Consider the following 18619-nt stretch of genomic DNA (forward strand, 5'->3'; position numbering starts at 1 on the left):
GAATCAGAAGTGGTGGGATTAGAGAAGCCTAGGTATGTATGGAGAAGTGAGACTGTCGTGTTTATGGGTATTGGAAGTAGGGGCTTTGGTTGTCTGTAGGGAGAACAGGAGCACTTACTCGGTAGCGGTTGGCACTGATTTGCTCCACCTGGAAGCGCCGGGCACATTGACACTGAGATACTTGCCGCCTTACCTGCACCAGAGAGAGCAATGACCTTTGTCTTTATTATTCCAAAAAGCAGCCTCTAGCTAAACCCCTTCCTCCAGCCCCTCCCCAGATTTCTTCCCTCCTTTTAGAGGCTAGAACTAGAACTGGAAGAGACCTCAGAGGTCATTTAGAACAACCTCATTAATTTACAGACAAGGAAACAGATGTTGATTGACTTGCTGAAGATCACACAGATAGTGAGCGTTAGAAGCAGAATTTGAACCCAGGTTCTCATACTCCAGAGTCAATGCTCTTTCCATTGAATCCCTCTGCCTCCCAATTCCCCACATCTCCCCCTTCTCTTCTTATGCCCTCCCACCTTTCAGAGTCCCCTCAGCTCTGTCTCCCCCATGTCCTTGGGTCCTAGTCCTGAATCCCTGATCCCCAACCCACCCACAATGCTTCCTCATCGGTCCCTCCAGCCCCATCACCTCAGTTCCCTTATTATCGCATCACCCACAGGCCATGTTCTCTAGTACCTCATCCTGGATGTGTTCTGCATCAGGACCCCGGCCTCGAGGGTCCCGGCTTGGGTGCAGCGCACTGACAAATTCACCATAGTCAATAACTCCATCTCCATTGGTGTCAAAGATACTGGCCACAGCACTCAGCTCCAGCAGACTGGTGGGGAAGCCTGGGATGTGCATGAGAGATGGAAAGAGGAGAGGTGAGGGGTGGACTCTCCCATAGAAGAGCCAGGACAACTGTACCATGGCTCTGAATTTGATACCCCCAAGCCTCCAAGCTGCTGTTAGGGAAACAAAGTGACCATTCCATCTGAGAAATCACTTCAGAGACTGGAAGGAAGCCAGTGTTATACCGAGAGCGAGTGAGACACCCCACAGAGTATAAGTTTTAAATGGAGAATTTATTAGCTGGCGTCCATTTGGGGGCAATTAGCCCAAATCAAAAATGGCGCCCCCATTGGAGTGAAAGGATAGTTTATATAGAAAATACAGGGTACAGTGGTTAATTATTTCTAGAAATGTCATTTTGCAGACTCGGCACGCCTGTACCTTTTATGACCATGATAAAAGGAACCTCCTTAATAGGTTGTAGATACAACATATCAGATAGCTGACAAAGTGTCAACTGAAATTACAACCCAGGACCCCTGTGTCCAACTTGCCATAACTCCCACAGGTAAGGCTCAAGATAAGGCAGAAGTCATATAATTCAAGATAATGTCTAGGGCCGAGGCTTTCATCCTTAACGGCCATAGACAGACCAAGGGATGCTCCAGCTTAGTCTGTTGACACAATATAGAGACATCTCTGAGCCCACTCAGACAAAGGAAGACCGTTTGGCATCAGGGTTTTTCTGGTAATTAGCTTCCATTCTTTGGAAAAGCCTTTGAGGGCCCAGCACGCTTGCTGAACGCCAAACGGCAGGAACTCAGTCTGTTTTTCTTATGTAAACTGGGGTTTTGAGTTAGGGGCTTGGGGCAGGGCTTTTCTAGCAATAGCTGGCTACTCAGGTATCACACCAGGCCTAATCTGGCAGGCATCCTTAATTTTAAAAAGCAGGTCTTAGAGTTCAGAGACGGGAGTAGATCTCCAAAGCATAAAATTGTTCAGGAGGAGGGGGGTCAGCATAAGGACAGGAAAACCTCAAGAAGGAACTTCTAAAGACAGAATGATTCAGACTAGGAAGAAAAGGGGCAGCTTGCCTGAAGAGATAGATGTATTTACACAGGGGAGTGACCAAGCAATTTCGATTTTTAAAGGCATGTAGAGACAAAGTCAGGTAATGAAAGATTAATAAAAAGAGTGGCATAATCCTAACAGAGCAGTGTCAGATGCCCTAGGGCTCATTATGAGTTAAGGCTTGCACTGAATACCAGCACTAAGTTATGTGGGGGGTGAAAGCTGGTCTTGGAGCCAGGAAGATCTGGGTTCGAGTGCCACTTCTAACACATCCTGCCTGTGTGACCCAGGGCAAATCACCTAAACTCTCAATGCCCCCCAGACAACTCTCTAAGACTGGAAGCTGAGGCTTCAGAGGTTGCCCCACAAGAGTGACCCACAAGTTCCCTTTATCCATTGTAATCACGGGTCTAGTCCAAACTGATGTTGGACGCAAGAGAAAAATCAAAGGGATGACACTGCTGCTTGGCGGGTGTGGTAGAGCCCTGGGAGAATGGTAACAGATGACAGAGAGAAAACAAAACGTGGCATTTTACTTTCCTAATAAGGAGAATGATTTTGTTTTACCTTCCCTAGTACAAAAATCATAAGATCATTATATGCTCATGGAATTAATTATATAACCTATGATTAATTTTGTAATCCACATGATCCCATGATTTTTGTACTAAGAAGGGTAGAACAAAAATGGTTAGCAGGAAACTGAAACCAGAGAGAACTGAGGAGATGCTGAGGGAGGCCCCTAAACACCCTCAAAGAGTTTAAATTAGCAGGCCCAGAGGAACCACACCCCACGGTACCGAAAGAACAAGTGGGCGTGACCGCCAAGCCCCCTTCAATCATCTTTGACAAATGAGGCAAATGAAAATGGGAGAGGTGCTGCGGGACTAGAGATGGGCAAATAACCCCAATTTTTCAAAAGGGAAACGGGGAGAGCACACAAATTATAGACCTGGCGAGCTCAGCTGTGATTTCTGGGAATATTCTAGAATGCCTAATGGAATGGATAATACTAAGAATCACCTCTGTGACCCTGGGCAAGTCACTTAACCCCGATTGCCTCCAAAACAAAAATCAAAAAAAGGAACCCCTTCTGCAAACATCCATCCCAATGCACCAGCCTGGGTTCAAGGAACACACAATGCTGAACTGGCCTCATTCCTTTGTGGACGGGCAGGTCAACATAGGTAGTTAGGTGGTTTGGTAGATAAGATTACAGGACTTGGAGTGAGGATTTGCTGAATTCAGATTCAGCCTCAGACAGTTACTAGTAGTGTGACCCTGGACAAGTCACTTAATCTCTGCCTCAGTTTCCTCATCTGTACAATAGAGATATTAATAGCACCTACCTCCCAAGTTATGAAGATAAAATGAGAGTTTTGTAAAGCACTCTGTAAACCTTAAAGCACTATAAAAACATTACCTATTATTATCTAGCAAAGTGTTGTATCACAGACTTATGGGCAAGATGAAGACAAGTGGGGTAAATGAAGTATGTCTGTTGTTGTTCAGCCCTGTCCAACTCTTTGTGACCCCATTGGAGTTTTCTTGGCAAAGATACTGGAGTGGTTTGCCATTTCTTTCTCTAGTTCATTTTATAGAAGAGGAACTGAGGAAAACAGGGTCAAGTGACTTGCCCAGGGTCATACAGCTAGTAAGTGTCTGAGGCCAGATTTGAACTTAGGTTGTCCAGGCCCAGCTCTTTATCCACTGAGCCACCAGCTGCCTTTGAAGTATGCCTAGGGGGATTCAGAACTGGTTGAAATAGTCAGACCCAAAGAGTAGTGATTAATGGAAAAGGGGGAGTAGAAAGAACTGCCCCAGTAATCTGTCCTTGGCCCTGGTCTGTTCAACTTTTTTCCCAATGAACTATTCTAGAAGCTGCAAATGTCAACAGAAAGTAAGTATGCTTGTCACATTTGGCATGATGGCATGAAACTTAAAGAGATGACTAACACACGGGATGACATGCTTGAATTCAGAGAGATCTTGACAGGCTGTAGCCATGGGTCGAGTCTAATAAGACGAAGTTTGTTAGGGATAAACGTAAAGCTCTACACTTAAGGTTAAAAAAAACCCTACCAGCTAATTTCACAAGTCCAGGGTAGGAGACACAGGTGTAGATAAAAGCTCTTGTTTAAAAAAGACTGTTCATATAATAATTAATAATAATAATCCCTAAAGGTTTTAGTGGATTGAAAACTTTCTAAGAAGGAATAGAGTAACATCGAAATTAATATTAAATTACATTGAGAGGTACTGGCGGCAGGGTGGTACAGTGGATAGAGAGCTGGACTTAAAGTCTGGAAGATCTGAGTTCTAATCCTGCCTCAGATATTACTCAATATGTGATCCTAGGCAAGGTATATCTTTCAGACTCAGTTTCCTTCATCTGTAAAATGAGAATGATAATAGGGCCTACTTCCAAGGGTTGTTGTGAGGGTCAAATAAGATAAATACTCACTAAACTTAAGACAATATTTAGTAGCTAATTAATAATGATAGCATAGTAATAATATTAATAATAAATAATATAATACTATCATTATTACTGAGCATTGGACCGGTCAGACCACCTAGAGGTGTAATATTACTATTAGTAGTAATAGTATTAATAATAAATAATATAATACTGTTATTATTATTGAGCATTGGACTGGTCAGACCACCTCTAAAATTCTGTGTTCAGTTCTGGTCACCACATTTCAGGAAGGATATTGCTAAGTTGAAAAATACTCAGAGGATGGTGAAAGAACCGGGGATGCTTAGCTTAGAAAAGAGAAGACTTAGGGGAGACACGATACTGTCTTCAGTGTTTGAAGGGCTACCCCCTAGAAGAGAAATTAGACTTATTCTTCTTGGCCCAGGAAGGCAAAACCAATATCAGTTGTAGAACTTGAAGAGAGACTAATTTAGTCTTAGTCTAAGGGGGAAAAATGTCTCCAATGAAAACTGTCCCGAAGTGGAATGAGCGACTGTCTTAGAAGTTAGTACTCATTCTCATTGGGGTTGTTCCCACCACTGGAGGTCTTTAAGCAGAGGCCAGGTGGCCACTCATTGGGAATGTTGTGGCTAGGATTCCTGTTTAGGTAGGGAGTGGTTTGGGTGATCTCAGAGGTGCCTCCTTACTCTGTGATTCTGTGGTTCCGGGATTTGGTAATGGGTTGTGATACTACCAGGCAACAGACATGGAAACACTAGCCAAGGAAAACCAGGCATCTTGAGGAAGACAGAACACAAAAGCCAGGAAAGTATGAGTCAGAGGGAGGAGGTGGCTTGGGGCCATGTGGGTTGGAGAAGCCTGTACTGTATGGTAGCAAAAGAAAAGACCCACCCTTTTCTCCCAGTGGGTGGGAATTTTCAGAATTATTTTTGTAGGGTAAAGTATTTTTCTATGGTACGATCATAAGAGCCTGATTCTGGAAGAGTCGTGGAGGAAACAGTGAGTTGAGGGACGAGTCCTCCAGGAAGAACAAGGAAAGTGGGTAAAGCTGAACACTGGACTGAGTCTGCCCATCATCTCAGCTCTGTTGATGATATGAAAACTCCACTTATCTCCCAGTTAGGAAAACAGGTGCAGTAGGGGTAGGCAAATAGATGGTTTGTGAACTTTCAGGAGGCTGAGAAGGGAGCAGGACCCTGTGATTACTGAGACTTTATGGTTCCATGTGAGAACAGATCCCAAGGTGATCCTAGAACACTGATCGGAGTTAGAAGACCTAAGTTCAAATCCTGCCTTAGGTGTTTGCTAGCTGTGTGACCCTGGGCAAGTCACTTAACCTGTTTGCCTCAGTTTCCTCATCTGTAAAATGAAGGGGTTGGAGTAGTTGGCCTTTGAGATGTACCTGTTCTAAACCTATGATGGAGAGACCTAGAATTTATGATCCTAAAAGGCTAGAGACATCAAACCAGGAGAATAGCAGTCTTAGCAGGAGGCTGGGGTAAGATGTGAACCCCAGGGATGGGGAATGAAGGAAAGCACGGATATTATCAATACAGAAAAAGGGGCTTAATCCCAGGGTGCAGACAGGAAACGGATGCACTGAGGTGGAGACAAACCCTTCTCCTCCCAGTTCAGCCAGGAGAGGAGAGGGGAGTCAGGATACTTGGAAGGCCGGTGGAGTGAGGGTGGCCGCTACAGGGCCCAAGGATATGAATTTGTTACCTGCCTTGCCCGAGCAGACAAGCAGAGCCCAGAGCCTCTGTGCTCAGTCCAGGGCTTCTTGTCCACTCCTGCCTTGCCTCTGCCTGGGAAGAGACCAGGTGCCAGCAGTAAAAAGGGGGAAGAGTGAATGAGAAAATGGATGGCTAGATGGCCATACCAGACTTCTTTTCTCTTAGCTAGCCTCCGGGGAAATGTGGCAGGAGCCTTGGGGTTGCCCATCTTGAGCCTTTTCCATGGCTCAGCCCTGCTTTGGTCCTAGAGCCTGTTGGGGCTGCTGAGAGAAGCAGAGTTTAGCCAAGGGCCTTGGAGGTGCCCGAACCCTTCCTGAGTCTTGGCTGTCGGAGTCAGTTTCCCTGAGCCAGGACCTGCCAAGGTCACAGGATGGTGACTACAGCCTGACTGAGTCCTACTCAGTTAGACTGGGCCCTTGGAGACCTTCCACAAGGACGGGAGATAACAAGAACCAGCGCCCTTGGACTGGAACATTTCTGCCATTCCTTAAAACTGCAAGGTGACACCTTTAACTGATGGGGATGGGCTTTTTCTTCTGCTGCCATGGCACAATGTAACTAACGTTATATAACATCAAGCCTCCTTGGCAAGGGAAAGGAGGAAACTTGGAAGCCTGGAATCCCAGCACCTCAGAGCATTAGAACTGGGAGGGACCAGTAGGATTACCAAAAAGGGCTCCTCGGATGAGATCAGGAAGTTTCAGGGCACCTTGGAGAGTCTAGATGGAGAGAAATGTTTTCCCCTGGAGACAGAGGAGGGAGAGGAGGAACTGGACAAGCCTGAGGAAGAGGTGGCAGCCCCTGCTAGAGCAAAGGGATGGTAGAGGAGGAGGCAGCTCTGCAGCTGGCCCTGCATTGTTCTCTGGAGGCAGAGGATGGTGAAGACAAGAACTCTGTTCCTGCTGCTTATGATGGAGGCTGAAGGCAGCAATGGTGGTTACAATAGTGGGAGACTCACAGTGCGTACCACTTTGAGCAGGACCCTAGTGAGTGAAACAGCTTTGGAGACTGTTCTGTGGGCATGGTGGCAAGAAGAAACGGTGATGGACATGGACTGGGGTTTACCCCCGACCTCTTGTCCTGCATGGAGCAGCACCATGGCTGCACTTGCCCTGCAGGGGCCTTAAGTGGCTATGGTCCCCAGTGTGCCTGCGCTGTCCCCTCTCAGGGCATTGCTGATTATCCCATTGAGCCAGTCACATCTTGGCGCCAGATCCTTAACCAGATCAAAAGGGGAAACCCTGTACCTTTACATTTATCTCCTTGGGTTACCTGCCCATATAGACCCTGGCTGATTTTGGTGATTTCAGGTCACTGCAGCCAGATGAACTATGTGTTAGGGTACCAACCAAATATGATTACTCTGTCAATGGATCTTTGAAAGATCATAGAAAATGGAAGGAGTGCCACAGGGCTGGAGAAAGGCAAATATCTCCAAAAAAAGGAAGAAAATGGAATCTGAAAGCTAAAGGGCAGAGAGCCTAACTTTGATTTCTTGCAAAATTCTGGAATGTGTCATTGAAGGGGTGGTTAATGGTGATTACAGAAAGCCAGAATGACTTCATCTAGAACAAGTCATGCCAGACTAACCTTATTTCTTTTTTGACAGGGTTATTAGACCTGAAGATGAGGGGAATGTTATAGATTTATCTAGATTTTTGCAAAAAATTTGACAAAGTGTCTCGTGTGATTCTTGTGGAAAAGATGGAGATGGACTAGATGTTACAATTAGATGGATTCAGAACTGGTAGAATGACCATTCCAAAGAGAAGTCATGAATGCTTTGATGTCAGCTGGGAAGGAGGTCTCTCATAGTGTCCCAGGGACATTTTAATCAACAATTCTAATAGAGGTATATATGGCATGTATATCAAATTTCCAGATAGCTAAGAGGGTTCCCTAGTGTAATGGATAATAGAATCAGAGTTCAAAAATAATTTGAAATTCTATTTTGGGCCAAATCTTGTAAGCTAAAACATAGTAAAGATAAAAGTAAAGTCTTACACTTGGGTTCTAAAAATCAACTTCACAGATGAGAAAGAGCATGGCTAGACAACAGTTTGAAATAGATCTGGGGATTTTATCAGATTGTAAACTTAATATGAGTTAACAGTATGATGCAGCAGTCAAAAAAGCTAATGGGTTCTTAGGCAGCATCAAGAGAAATAGAACATCCGGGACTAGGGAGGTGATGGTGCTGCTGTATTCTAGTAAGGCCGTATCTAGGGTGCTGTATTTGGTTCTGGATCCATTCATAGGATTATTGATGTAGGGCTGGAAGGGCCCTCAGAGGTCATATAGTCCAATCCCATTATTTTACAGATGAAGAAACAGAGTCCCAAAGAGGTTAAGTGACGTGGCCAAAGTCACATAGTAAGTGGCACAGGAAGAACGTTGAAAAACTGGAAAGTATTCAGAGGAGGGCAGTTAGGATGGTAAAGGCCACTCTGGCCAGGAGATCAGTTATAGAAACTAGCGATGTTTGGCTTGTTTCAGAAAAGCTGTAGGGCAAGGAGGGGAGAAGGATGCAAAGGTGGAAGGATTAGACTAGCTCAGCTTGGCCCCAGAGGGCAGAACTTGGCAGTGGTGGGTGGGGTAAGGGGAGTGGAAAAAGTGCATTTAGGCCTGAGGTCAGGAACAGCTTCTTAAGAATTAGAGCTATCCCAAAGCAAAATGGGCTGCCTCTGGAAATCCTGGGCTGCCTCCTCATTCAAAGTCTTCAGGCAGAGGCTGAATGGTCGCTTGGTAGTCACTTCTGTTGTAGAGGGCATTCTTGGTCAAGTATGTAACTTTCAATTCTGATATGCTATGGCATGGGGCTGGGCCCCATGGTTGGGCAGGGTCAGGGGGTGGGGACAGGTTCCAGTAAAGGCTGCTGATGCATGAATGATAAATCATTATAGAAGATCCTCCATATTACAGTGTAAGCCCAGCTCTCCCTTCCCCCTTGCAGACATTCCTCTCCGGCTTGGATACTGATAGGCCCTAAACAAAGAACAGGAAATATTTCTGAAACTGCTTTTTTGAGCACCTAGCCAGTTCTCAAAAACAAAATGACTGACAGGATCTTCCCCTCCCGAGGGGAGTGGCTACCCTCTCTGGCAGAGAACATTCGGGACAATTAGCAGTAAGTCTTCCTCGTTCAGGACACTATAAAAGTCACCACGTGGGACAGGCACATTGGAACCTCACCCAAGGAAAGGACGCTTGGCCTGGGGGTTACATTCAGAAGGACCACCAAGGAGGCTGTAAAAGGGGTTCCCCAGCTTCGGAGAAGCCTTGGGTGTAGGTGCTTAATGTGAAATGTATGTTGTATGTTGTGTGTGTGTCTTTTGTCATAGTCGCTGCATTAACTGTGTTTGTTAGGAATTGTTGATTAACGTGGTTGTGGGTTTGATAAAGTATTTCCCCTGTCTTTCAATAAAAACCTTTTTCTGTTGGAGTGTGCCTTATTGCCAGCGCGAATCGAAATCCGAACCTAACCTAGCTTAATTGAACAATGACTTATTAAGACAAGTAAGAAGATGTGGCAAAATTGTCTGGACTATTAACACCTGGTCCATCTCTCCTCCACCCCTTTCTATCATTGTCCTCCACCTTTGACCATGCCTACCCCACTGTGCCCCACTCCCTGAAGGTTCTGCTCACTGGAGGCAAGGACGCTGTCAATGAACTCCTGGTGGGTGATTCGTCCATCCTGGTCACGGTCAATGGCACGGAACACATCTAGGAGCCGAGACTTTCTATGACTGATCCACTGCAAGTATCGTTTCCGCCATCCACCAAAATCAAAGTGTGCAAAGGCTGCTTGCTAGGGAAAGAGAGGGAGCCATCAGCGTCCAATCATCTAAACAGTGCCTGGGAAAATGGGATAGTTGGCTTGGTGACCTTCTCCATGCTTTCCTCCAACCCTGAGCCATCTCCCACAATATCTGGACCCAAGTCCATGAGTTGCCAAAATATTAATATAGCCACAGATGCCACACCAATGCTCTCAAATTTCATGTTCCAGCATGTAATGGCATAACCAGGGCTCAGGGCCATCCCCTGCTGTACCTTGAAACTGAAAGCCTCCAATCATTTCCATGCACCCTTTTCCATCTCCTTCACATACCTGCTCTCTCCTCGACTGCCTCCCTCCTCCCTTCTATCCACACCAGCTGTCCTGGTTCCCATCTCCAGCTCAGCCTTTCCCACCTCCATCTTGGAAGCCTCTGACTGCTTTTCAGTAAAGCTTTGCCAACAAGGAGTCTCTGAGGAGCTCTGATAAAACCCTTGGCCATCAGGGCTGGTCATGTATTCACTGTGCCATCTTGTGGACACATATGATGGCAAGGGTGGGATGTGGGAGCCTGAGACCCAAGAAGGCACTAGAACCAAAGGAGATCTAGAGTTCAAGGTGACCTTAGAAGAATCTAGAAAATCCAGGAAGAATTTAAAGGAGGCATATAGTTGGGGAAGTGGTAAGAAAGCCCATCTCTAGAAGGACAAGGTAAGGAGGTGAAAGGGGGTGCCAAAGAGGGAGGAAAAAATAAGGAGGAATATGTTCAGCCCAACCTAGTGGACAGAGGAACAGGCAGCTCCTTACAGAAGTGGTCAATAGGGAGACTAAATAAGATGACCATGAGACAGCCAAGCTTTTTATGAGCCCACAGATGGCTTAGCCAGAAGGCCCCAGGGGACCCAAGGCTGGTAATAAGGTGTTAGCCAGTGGTCTAGAGGGGTACATGGACAATGGTGAGCAAGATGGTTTAGGGGGTATGGGAGGTCCCAGAAGTTTGGCCAGATCAGTGAATGGTGATGAATAGGATAATAATGGAGGTCACAGGGGTTGGTATTGAGGGTGAACTTGGCCAAGATGGCAAATGGCAGGAAACCAGATAGTAATGGGTACCAGAGTCTAGGGAGAAGTTCAATGAGGTAGATGAATAGTGATGAGTAGGACAACAAAAAAAGTGTTTTGGGGTTTTTTTCCAAGATGCTGATGACTGGTAGTGAGCTAAACAGACCCCAAAATCAGAGAGCTGGGGGAGGTTTGACCAGCATAACGAGCAGGGATAAGCCAGACACAACTGGGCTTCAGTGTGCCATGAGAATGCTCGGCCAAGACAATAAGTAGCAGTGAGACAGATGGTACCAAGGTCCAAGAGTCTGGGAGAGGTTTTGGCTAGGAGTGAGGCCCATTGATTTTCTGAAAAGAGAATGAGAGAGGTTTCCCCAAAATTTCATTCTCAGTGGAAGGAAGCAGCAGGCCCTACATCAGCTTAAAGCCCAGCAGGCTGGAAATCAGAAGGGTTGGGGGCTTAAGCTCCCAGAGCCCTACCAAGAGAGTAGCTGCTGGGGGCAAGACCACAGGCAATGTGTCCCCCAGTGTCTCTCCACAATAAGGGTGTCCTTGGGAGAACTTTGAGGCCACCTGTGTGTGGGGTTGCATGACTTGGATTTTTGAGCCAAGTTCTGCCTATGGTCTCTTCCTTTCTTTATTTTCCTTGGATGGAAGGGGGATGGAGAGTGGGGAGCTGTCTAGCACTCACATCCCATCATTGCACCAGGAGGTTTCACAACTGGCTGAGAGTGAGTCTGGGATAGCAGGTTGGGAAAATGAAAACAATCCAGAGTATTCATGTAGGACAATCTTGCCCTAGGGCCTGGAAGCTGAAGGCTTTATCGTCTCCTGGGCCCAGGAAGGAGAGACAAGCTCCCTCCTGAGGAGAACCATGATGACGAAGCTGAGCCTAGAGGACTCCAGAATGGGACTATCACTTAGGAAACACTGCCTTAGTCTGAGACCGAGGAGTTGTTGGGGTTTTTTTTAAATCTTCATGTCCAATGATCCTCCCATGATATATGGTTTCTGAATCCCAACGTTCTCCTTTCCACGGTAGAGAAATCTTAGAACAATACTTTTGTGGCCTAGAGCATGCAGAGGTAGACAGGAAAAGCAAAAGAGAGATTAGATACTCGTAGCACTGAGCCCCAAATATGGCCATGGGGTCAGTGGCCGGAGGACAGGGAAGAGAATTAGGGATAATGGGTGGCTGAGTCTGAGGAGCCAGGAGTTTCAGGGACCAGACTAGTTCAGTACTTTGCACTAGGACTTAGTCATCAGGAAAGGCTTAGAAAGTCGTGAAAGGGGAAGCCTTAGGGCCAAAGAACTGGAATCTCTTGGAAGCTGTCTCAGATCAGCACAATAGAAGGCTGGAACTTTTCCCTCTGAGAAGATAGATAGTGAGCTCCCTGTCACTAAAGTTCCTAAGACAGAACTCAGATGCCTATTTCTTGGAGATGCTGAGGAGGAGATTCCTGGTAAGGTACATGAAACTCTCTGAGGTGGGCTCCTATGATTCTCAGCCCCCAGGACAGAGCTGTGGGTAGAGGGTAGAGATGTTGTTCTGTCTCTAAGGGGGCTGGCCTAGAGGATAGGAGTTAGCTAGGAGTCAGAGCGGATAGAAAGATGAACTCGGAGTCAAGAAGATCTGAGTTCATGATGCAAAGTGAAAAGAGCAGAACCTGGAAAACGTTGTACACAGTTACAACAACATTGTGTGATGATCGGCTATGAATGACTTGGCTCTTCTCAACCACACGATGATCTAAGACAATTAGAAAGGACTCATGACAGAAAATGCTATCCACATCCAGGTAGAGAACTGATGGACTCTCAATGCAGATCGAAGCATACTTTTTCCACTCACTTTATTTTTTCATGGTGTTTTTTTCCTTTTGTTCTGTTTCTTCTTTCACAACTGTGACTAATATGTATAAATGTTTTACATGATTGCACATGTATAACCTAAATCAAATTGATTACCATTTCAGGAAGGGGGGGGAGAGGGAGAGAGGGAAGGAAAAAATTTGGAATTCAAAATCTTGTAAAAATGAATACTAAAAATTGTCTTTACATAGAATTGGGAGGGGCAATACTATTCTTTGAAAAGAAAGAAAACAAACAAAAAAGAAGACCTGAGTTCAGATCCTGCCTTAGATATTTAACTAGCTGCATAACCTTGGGTAAGTCACTTAGCCTTCCTTGGCCTCAGTTTCATCATCTGTAAAATTGAGATAACAGGGGCAGCTAGGTGGCGCAGTGAGTAGAGCACCAGCCCTGGAGTCAGGAGGACCTGAGTTCCAATGTGGCCTCAGATACTTGACATACTTCCTAGTTGTGTGACCTTGGGCCAGTCACTTAACCCCAATTGCCCTGCCTTCCCCACTAGTGGGGTTTTTGTGTGTGTATCAAATGAGGCAGTACATGTAAAGTACTTTGCAAACCTTAGGGCCTTATAGAAATCATAGTAATTATCTTTATTGTTGTTATCCCAACTCTAAACTGGAACAGAGCTGTAGAGAAAACAGGATGGAGCAAGGCTAGGAGGGATACAAGCTGGGAGCCAAAGCTCCAAGGCCTGGCTTCTCAGACTGACCCAGCCACACAAGAGGCCCCTGGGGGCCTGAGGTGAAGCTGCGGGTGGGATCTGGTTGTAGGCAAAGGCACTCAGAGAGGACCCTGAGCAAGAAAAGAGAATAGGAAGAAGGAAGTATCGGTCACTCCTTAAACCCAGGGCCTGTTGGCCGCTTCTGTTGTGCCGGTGAGGCGAAAGCTAGAGGTGGGATTCAAACAGAGAAAATAGAGGTTGTGCCTTGAAAGCTGGGAGTCTGCTTCAGGCAGGTATCAGATGGGAAGGTTCCATGGCAGATGGGAAGCTTGGTCTTCCATAGAAGTTAGAACAAGAGGTGGAGGAAGGGGAAAACTGAGCTGGACCCCCATTCACTGACTGAACACAGGAGAGAGAGAGAGAGAGATATGGGCTGGGGTAGGACATCTAAAACCTGGAGTCAAAGAGTCTCCATTGGAATAAAAGAGATCTCTGCACGTTGGAGTTAGTGTAGAACAGGCTGAAGCCTGGGGGAAGAATTCTTGGGGCACAGAACCAGGAGTACAGACGGAGAGCACATGCCGCTGAGGCCCTGGCTTAAAGCTGACACCCAGAGAGGAGCCAGGGAAACAGGTTCAGGGAGGGGTGGAACATCCCACCTGGTCTGGCAGCAGAGCTAGCCCCAGTGTCCCTGAGGCTAAGGGGATGGACGGTAGACTCTGTCTGTGGGTGGGGAAGTACATGGGTCTGCTGTTCCATATGTTGTGTGTAAACCTGGGAGGGGCCGTTGTATGAGCATTTCCCAGGTATAAGGCTGGGTGTTCTGGCAAATTCACATCTCTCCTGGCATCGGTGGAGCCAGGCTAATTGGTGGGAGGGAACGTTGGTTCCTGAAGTCAGAGGGAGGAGCTGGGAGAAGCTCTGACCTCAAGAGGGAGAAAGGAAGGAGAGTGGGTAAATGTGTGGGCCCATGGTGAGGTCAGGGCAGAGGCCAGCAAAAGAAGGTCTCCTCAGCCCCAGTGGTTGAGAGGGGCAACATAGCCAGAGTTGGGCCAGGTCAGGAGAAGATTTCTAGGCCCTGAGACTAGATCATTCTTGTCCTAAGTGTGTTGTGCATACACTTCGCTGGCTACTAAAGAAAGACTTTTACTATCTACTAAAGACCTTTCAGAAGCCCAGCTTCCCTCAGCAATACACTCAAGGAAAGAAAAAAAAGGTGTCTGAGCCAGGATGAACATGGACTTGATGGCAGCAAGGGAAAGTTTAGAAGAGAACAGATCCCACCCAACAGCTGCCACTGAGACAACACCGAATAGTAGAAAAAATGGTACAGAAAAGGCTATAAATCCAAGTCCTGGGTGGAGCTGGCCTTTGGTCTCAGGCAGCCTGCCTAGGCACCATAGCGTATTATCTTCTCTCATCCCCTACCTCACCCCTCCACACACACATTCTGAGGCTCCCCAGACCTCTGGCTCATGTTCTCTTCTCACCTCCTCCAGGTGCTGGGTAGCAGCCTGTAGCCGGTACTGTCGGTCCAGGGCCCTGAGCCATAGCTGCTGCCAACGTTGAAGAAGCCGGGCTCCCAGGGGGTTCTGAGGCTGCAGCTCCAGGAGCGGCACCAGGGGCCCTGGTGGGGCCTTTCCTGTACCTCTCCTTCCTGGAGATTGGTGGTGGAGGATGGAGGGAGAGGAGGTGTTACCAAACTAGGAAATGACAGGGTGAGGGGTTTCTCGGGCTGCCTCGAGAAGCCCCTTTTGCCCACATGTGGGGTGAGGTAAAAGGTATGAGAAGCCCTCAGCCTAGAGGAGGTTCCCTGGGGAGATGCTCCCTACCCAACCAGTAGCTCTGTTCATGTGGGCCCCGAGTTGGAGAGGGACTTAGTCGTGGGCAAAGACACTCAGAGATGAGTGGTAGGTTTCAGGGTAGAAGGGTATTGGTGCCACCAGTGGGATGACAGGTCACTCAGGAAGTTATCAGGGGAGGGTTCTTACTTGGTGGGGGCTGTGGAGGTGCCGGGGGAGATGGCTCCAGCCTCCTTTTGCAACTTCTCATGGCTGCCTCCACCTCTTGTTGCTTCCTGCTCAGTTCTTCAGTGAATTCCTGTGCACATGTAGGAGGGGGCCCAGGGGAAGTCAAAAGTCATCCCCTTCTAGAAAGGAGTGTTCCAGGGGGGAGGAGAGGGCTATGGGAATGAGAGAAGCCTTGGTCTCTGGGACACATCCCACAGAAGCCCATTGGGAAGAGGGGAGGCTATTCTAGGGCCCAGAGAGAGCTCCCAGACAGGTCTGGGGAAGGACTCTCACCGTGTGCTGAGCTGATAGATCTGCCAGCATCTGGATGTCCTCAGGCAGGGGCTCCTGGTCTCGAAGGCTCAATGCCTCCTCAGCTGAGGCGATCCAGTCCAGCAGGCGGGCCAGCTCCTCTCGCTCAGCTGCCATGGTGGCAAGCTGGTCAGCCACCCGCTGGCCCTGTTGCTGTGCCCAGCCTAGCACCTGCACTCAGGGGCAATGGGAGGGAGCAGGGTTAAAAGGGAGAGGCTGAGGGACTAACTATACGCAGGAGCATCAGTTAAGGTCTGAAGGGGACTGAGCTAGGGGTCTGACAAGGGTTGGGAGGTACTGGCCTGAGAATCAACTTGGGGAGCAAGGGTGTCACCCTGGGCCTCTGCAAAGTAGGGAGAGCTCTCCATATGAGGATATTCTCCAAGGAAATCCCCCTAGGGCAGGGTTTCTTAGCTTGAGACCCCATGAACTTACTTTTTGTTCATTTTTTTTTGGAGGGGAGAAGGGAAGGCAATTGGGGTTAAGTGACTTGCCCAAGGTCACACAGCTAGTAAATGTGTCAAGTGTCTGAGGCCAGATTTGAACTCAGGCTCTCCTGACTCCAGGGCCGGTGCTCTACTCACTGCGCCACCTAGCTGCCCCAGTGAACTTACTTTTTAAAAAATATTTTGATAACTGTATTTTAATATAAGTGGTTTTCTTTGTAATCCTATGTATTTTATTTTATGCATTTAAAACCATGATCCTGAGAAGGGGCCCATAGGCTTCACTAGACTGACTGCTAAAGGGGTCTGCATTTCCTACAAGGTGATGAAGCCCTGCCCTAGGTTTTCCCTCATACAGTTAGAAGGGGAGGGCTTGTCACAAGAGGACTAGCTTTATGTACACAGTGGGCTATGACACACTGTGACTCATTCATATTGAGCTACCTGTCCACCAAAACTACCAGGGGTTTTTCCACACAAACTGTGGTCTAGCTCTGTCTCCATCATCCTATACTTGCAACTGGGAAAGGAAAATGCAGATTGTGGTCGATGTGGAATCCTGCTTGTATTTCCTCATTTTTTCCCTTTGGGATAGAGATGTTAGGTAGCCAGGGTTACAGAATCACAGACTCTCTGGTTGCAGGGGGACCTCAGGGAGCTTCCACTTCAACCAATACCTGACCAAGGGGTCAGGTGAGGGACCATGGGGTCTGCAATTAGGTTGAGACATTTGAAGGATGAAGTCGAGGGCTTCAGGGTAAGGAAATGAGTGGAGAAAGTTCATGACATAGGATTAAGGTATTCAGGGTTGAAGGGTGGACTCTACTGCATTACTATCTGTGGGCTGTATATCTCTTGCATGTCCCATCAGCAGGGGACAAAAGTAGCGTAACCAAAATGGAGGAGCTGTGGGGGCAGGAGGAGAGCTGTGAGATTTTTAGGGTTCAGTGCTGTAAGGTTGAGGGGTATAGAGTTGTGGGGTTCCAGGGTCAGTGTCAGCAGTCAGGTGTGAGAGAGTTCATGGTACAGGTTTGAGTTCTGTGGGTTGAAAGATTAGGGAGGGGGAGGCAAGGGTTTAGGCGATGGGACCACTCACTTCGTGGAAGCGGTTGGTGATGTTGCTGAGGCAGGAGCGGACTGGGATGACAGCATCAGGGTGGCAGCTACTCAGAATCTCCTCCCCCAGGGATGTGATGCAGTCCAGCTCCAGCTGCTGGCACTGCAGACTTTGCAACAGCTCCTGTAAGCCCATGCCAGGCCAGCCCATGGCCCATCAGGTTGGCCTTGAGGCCCTTCTGGCCAAGGTGTTAGGGATGGGAATGGTGGAGAATGAGTGGAGAAGTGAATTGAGGATGGAATTAAGGCATGAATTGAAGATGGATTAGAGGATACCATTGGGCCTGGAGATGGGGTTTTGGAATGGGGTTGGGGATGGAGACAGGCATTTGGAGTGGGGGAGGGATTAGGTTGGAGATGGAGGGGAGTTGAGGAAAATAGGATTGGTGACAAGGATGGGGACATGAGTAGGGATGGGGGTAGGGGTGGGCTGGGATGGCATTGGGGAAATGAGGATGGATCTGGATTAGAGATAAGAGATGAAACTAGGGTCTGACCTGGAGCTGGTTCTGATAGTCCTTAGCAGCTTCCTCCTCTTCTGGGAAAGGTCCCAGTTTGAGAGTTTTCTCAGCTTCAGACAGATGTTCCAGGAAACCTTGAATCAACCTGTGGAACTCCTCAGCCTGAGAATCGGGGATGGGCAAGAGCAGGGAATGTCAAGAGCGCTCAAGAACTCAGGTTCCCCAGCACTGAACCCCTCTCTGTTTCCAGCTCTCTGATCATACAAATCCAGTGCTCTTCACATTCTCACACCTCCCTCCGCCCAACCCAGGATGACTCTGGGGGTCCTGGAGAAGAAGCAGGAGCTGAACCCATGTCCCCTTCCCAGCCCCTCGTCTCTGAGGGCTCTGCCCCCACCTGGTGCAAGGCTTCCTCGAGCCTCGCCTGGCGGGCCAGAGACAGGTGACACACGAGCTCCCATCGCTGTCCCAGCTCTTCCATCTGGCGATGTAGCCACTGGGAGTCAGCACTGCTGCTGGCCTGGGTCAGCTCCCGAATGGAGCGCCTGAGGAGGCGGACACAGCCCGCTCTTCGGCCCAGCTCCTTCTGGAACACCTGGGAGAGGGGGAAGGAGGGAGAAAGGTCTCTTGTGTTTGGGGAGCTTTTGGGTGACCCTAGAAGCTAGCTGAGTTAAATGATGCTAATTTGGAAGGTGGCTAGAGACATGGTATTGCCAGATTCATCCCTGGGAGGTTAGAAGTACAGCCAGTGATTGCCTAGGAATGCAGGCAGAGCACCCTGAGACCCCCACCAGAAGTCAGGAAGCTATCTGATTGGCTGGGCTTAGAGAATGAACCAATGAGCACAAAGCAGAGCATCTAGGTGGGCC

The 18619-nt window shown here is 47.9% G+C and overlaps 1 protein-coding gene and 1 long non-coding RNA gene across 2 annotated transcripts in view; both read right to left on the bottom strand.

Annotated features, from left to right (window-relative positions):
* Positions 1-16677, bottom strand: part of LOC118833686 (microtubule-actin cross-linking factor 1-like) — a 33557-nt gene extending 16880 nt beyond the window's left edge. The window contains exons 1-7 of the mRNA XM_036741068.1: positions 16618-16677; positions 15710-15898; positions 15398-15506; positions 14897-15063; positions 9679-9841; positions 688-842; positions 119-193 (exon numbers count right to left, since the gene is read on the bottom strand). Of these exons, the coding sequence (XP_036596963.1) occupies positions 119-193; positions 688-842; positions 9679-9841; positions 14897-15063; positions 15398-15506; positions 15710-15898; positions 16618-16677 (918 nt within the window). The remainder of the gene's footprint in view (positions 1-118; positions 194-687; positions 843-9678; positions 9842-14896; positions 15064-15397; positions 15507-15709; positions 15899-16617) is intronic.
* Positions 16678-17282: 605 nt separating this feature from the next.
* Positions 17283-18170, bottom strand: LOC118833642. Its single transcript, XR_005009325.1, has 3 exons — positions 18148-18170; positions 17787-17912; positions 17283-17413 (listed from the first exon to the last, which is right to left on the bottom strand). It is a non-coding gene; the product is annotated as an uncharacterized LOC118833642 (long non-coding RNA).
* Between the last annotated feature and the right edge of the window lie 449 nt (positions 18171-18619).

Source organism: Trichosurus vulpecula, chromosome 1 (genome assembly GCF_011100635.1).
Source record: "Trichosurus vulpecula isolate mTriVul1 chromosome 1, mTriVul1.pri, whole genome shotgun sequence".
Classification (NCBI taxonomy): Eukaryota; Metazoa; Chordata; class Mammalia; order Diprotodontia; family Phalangeridae; genus Trichosurus; species Trichosurus vulpecula.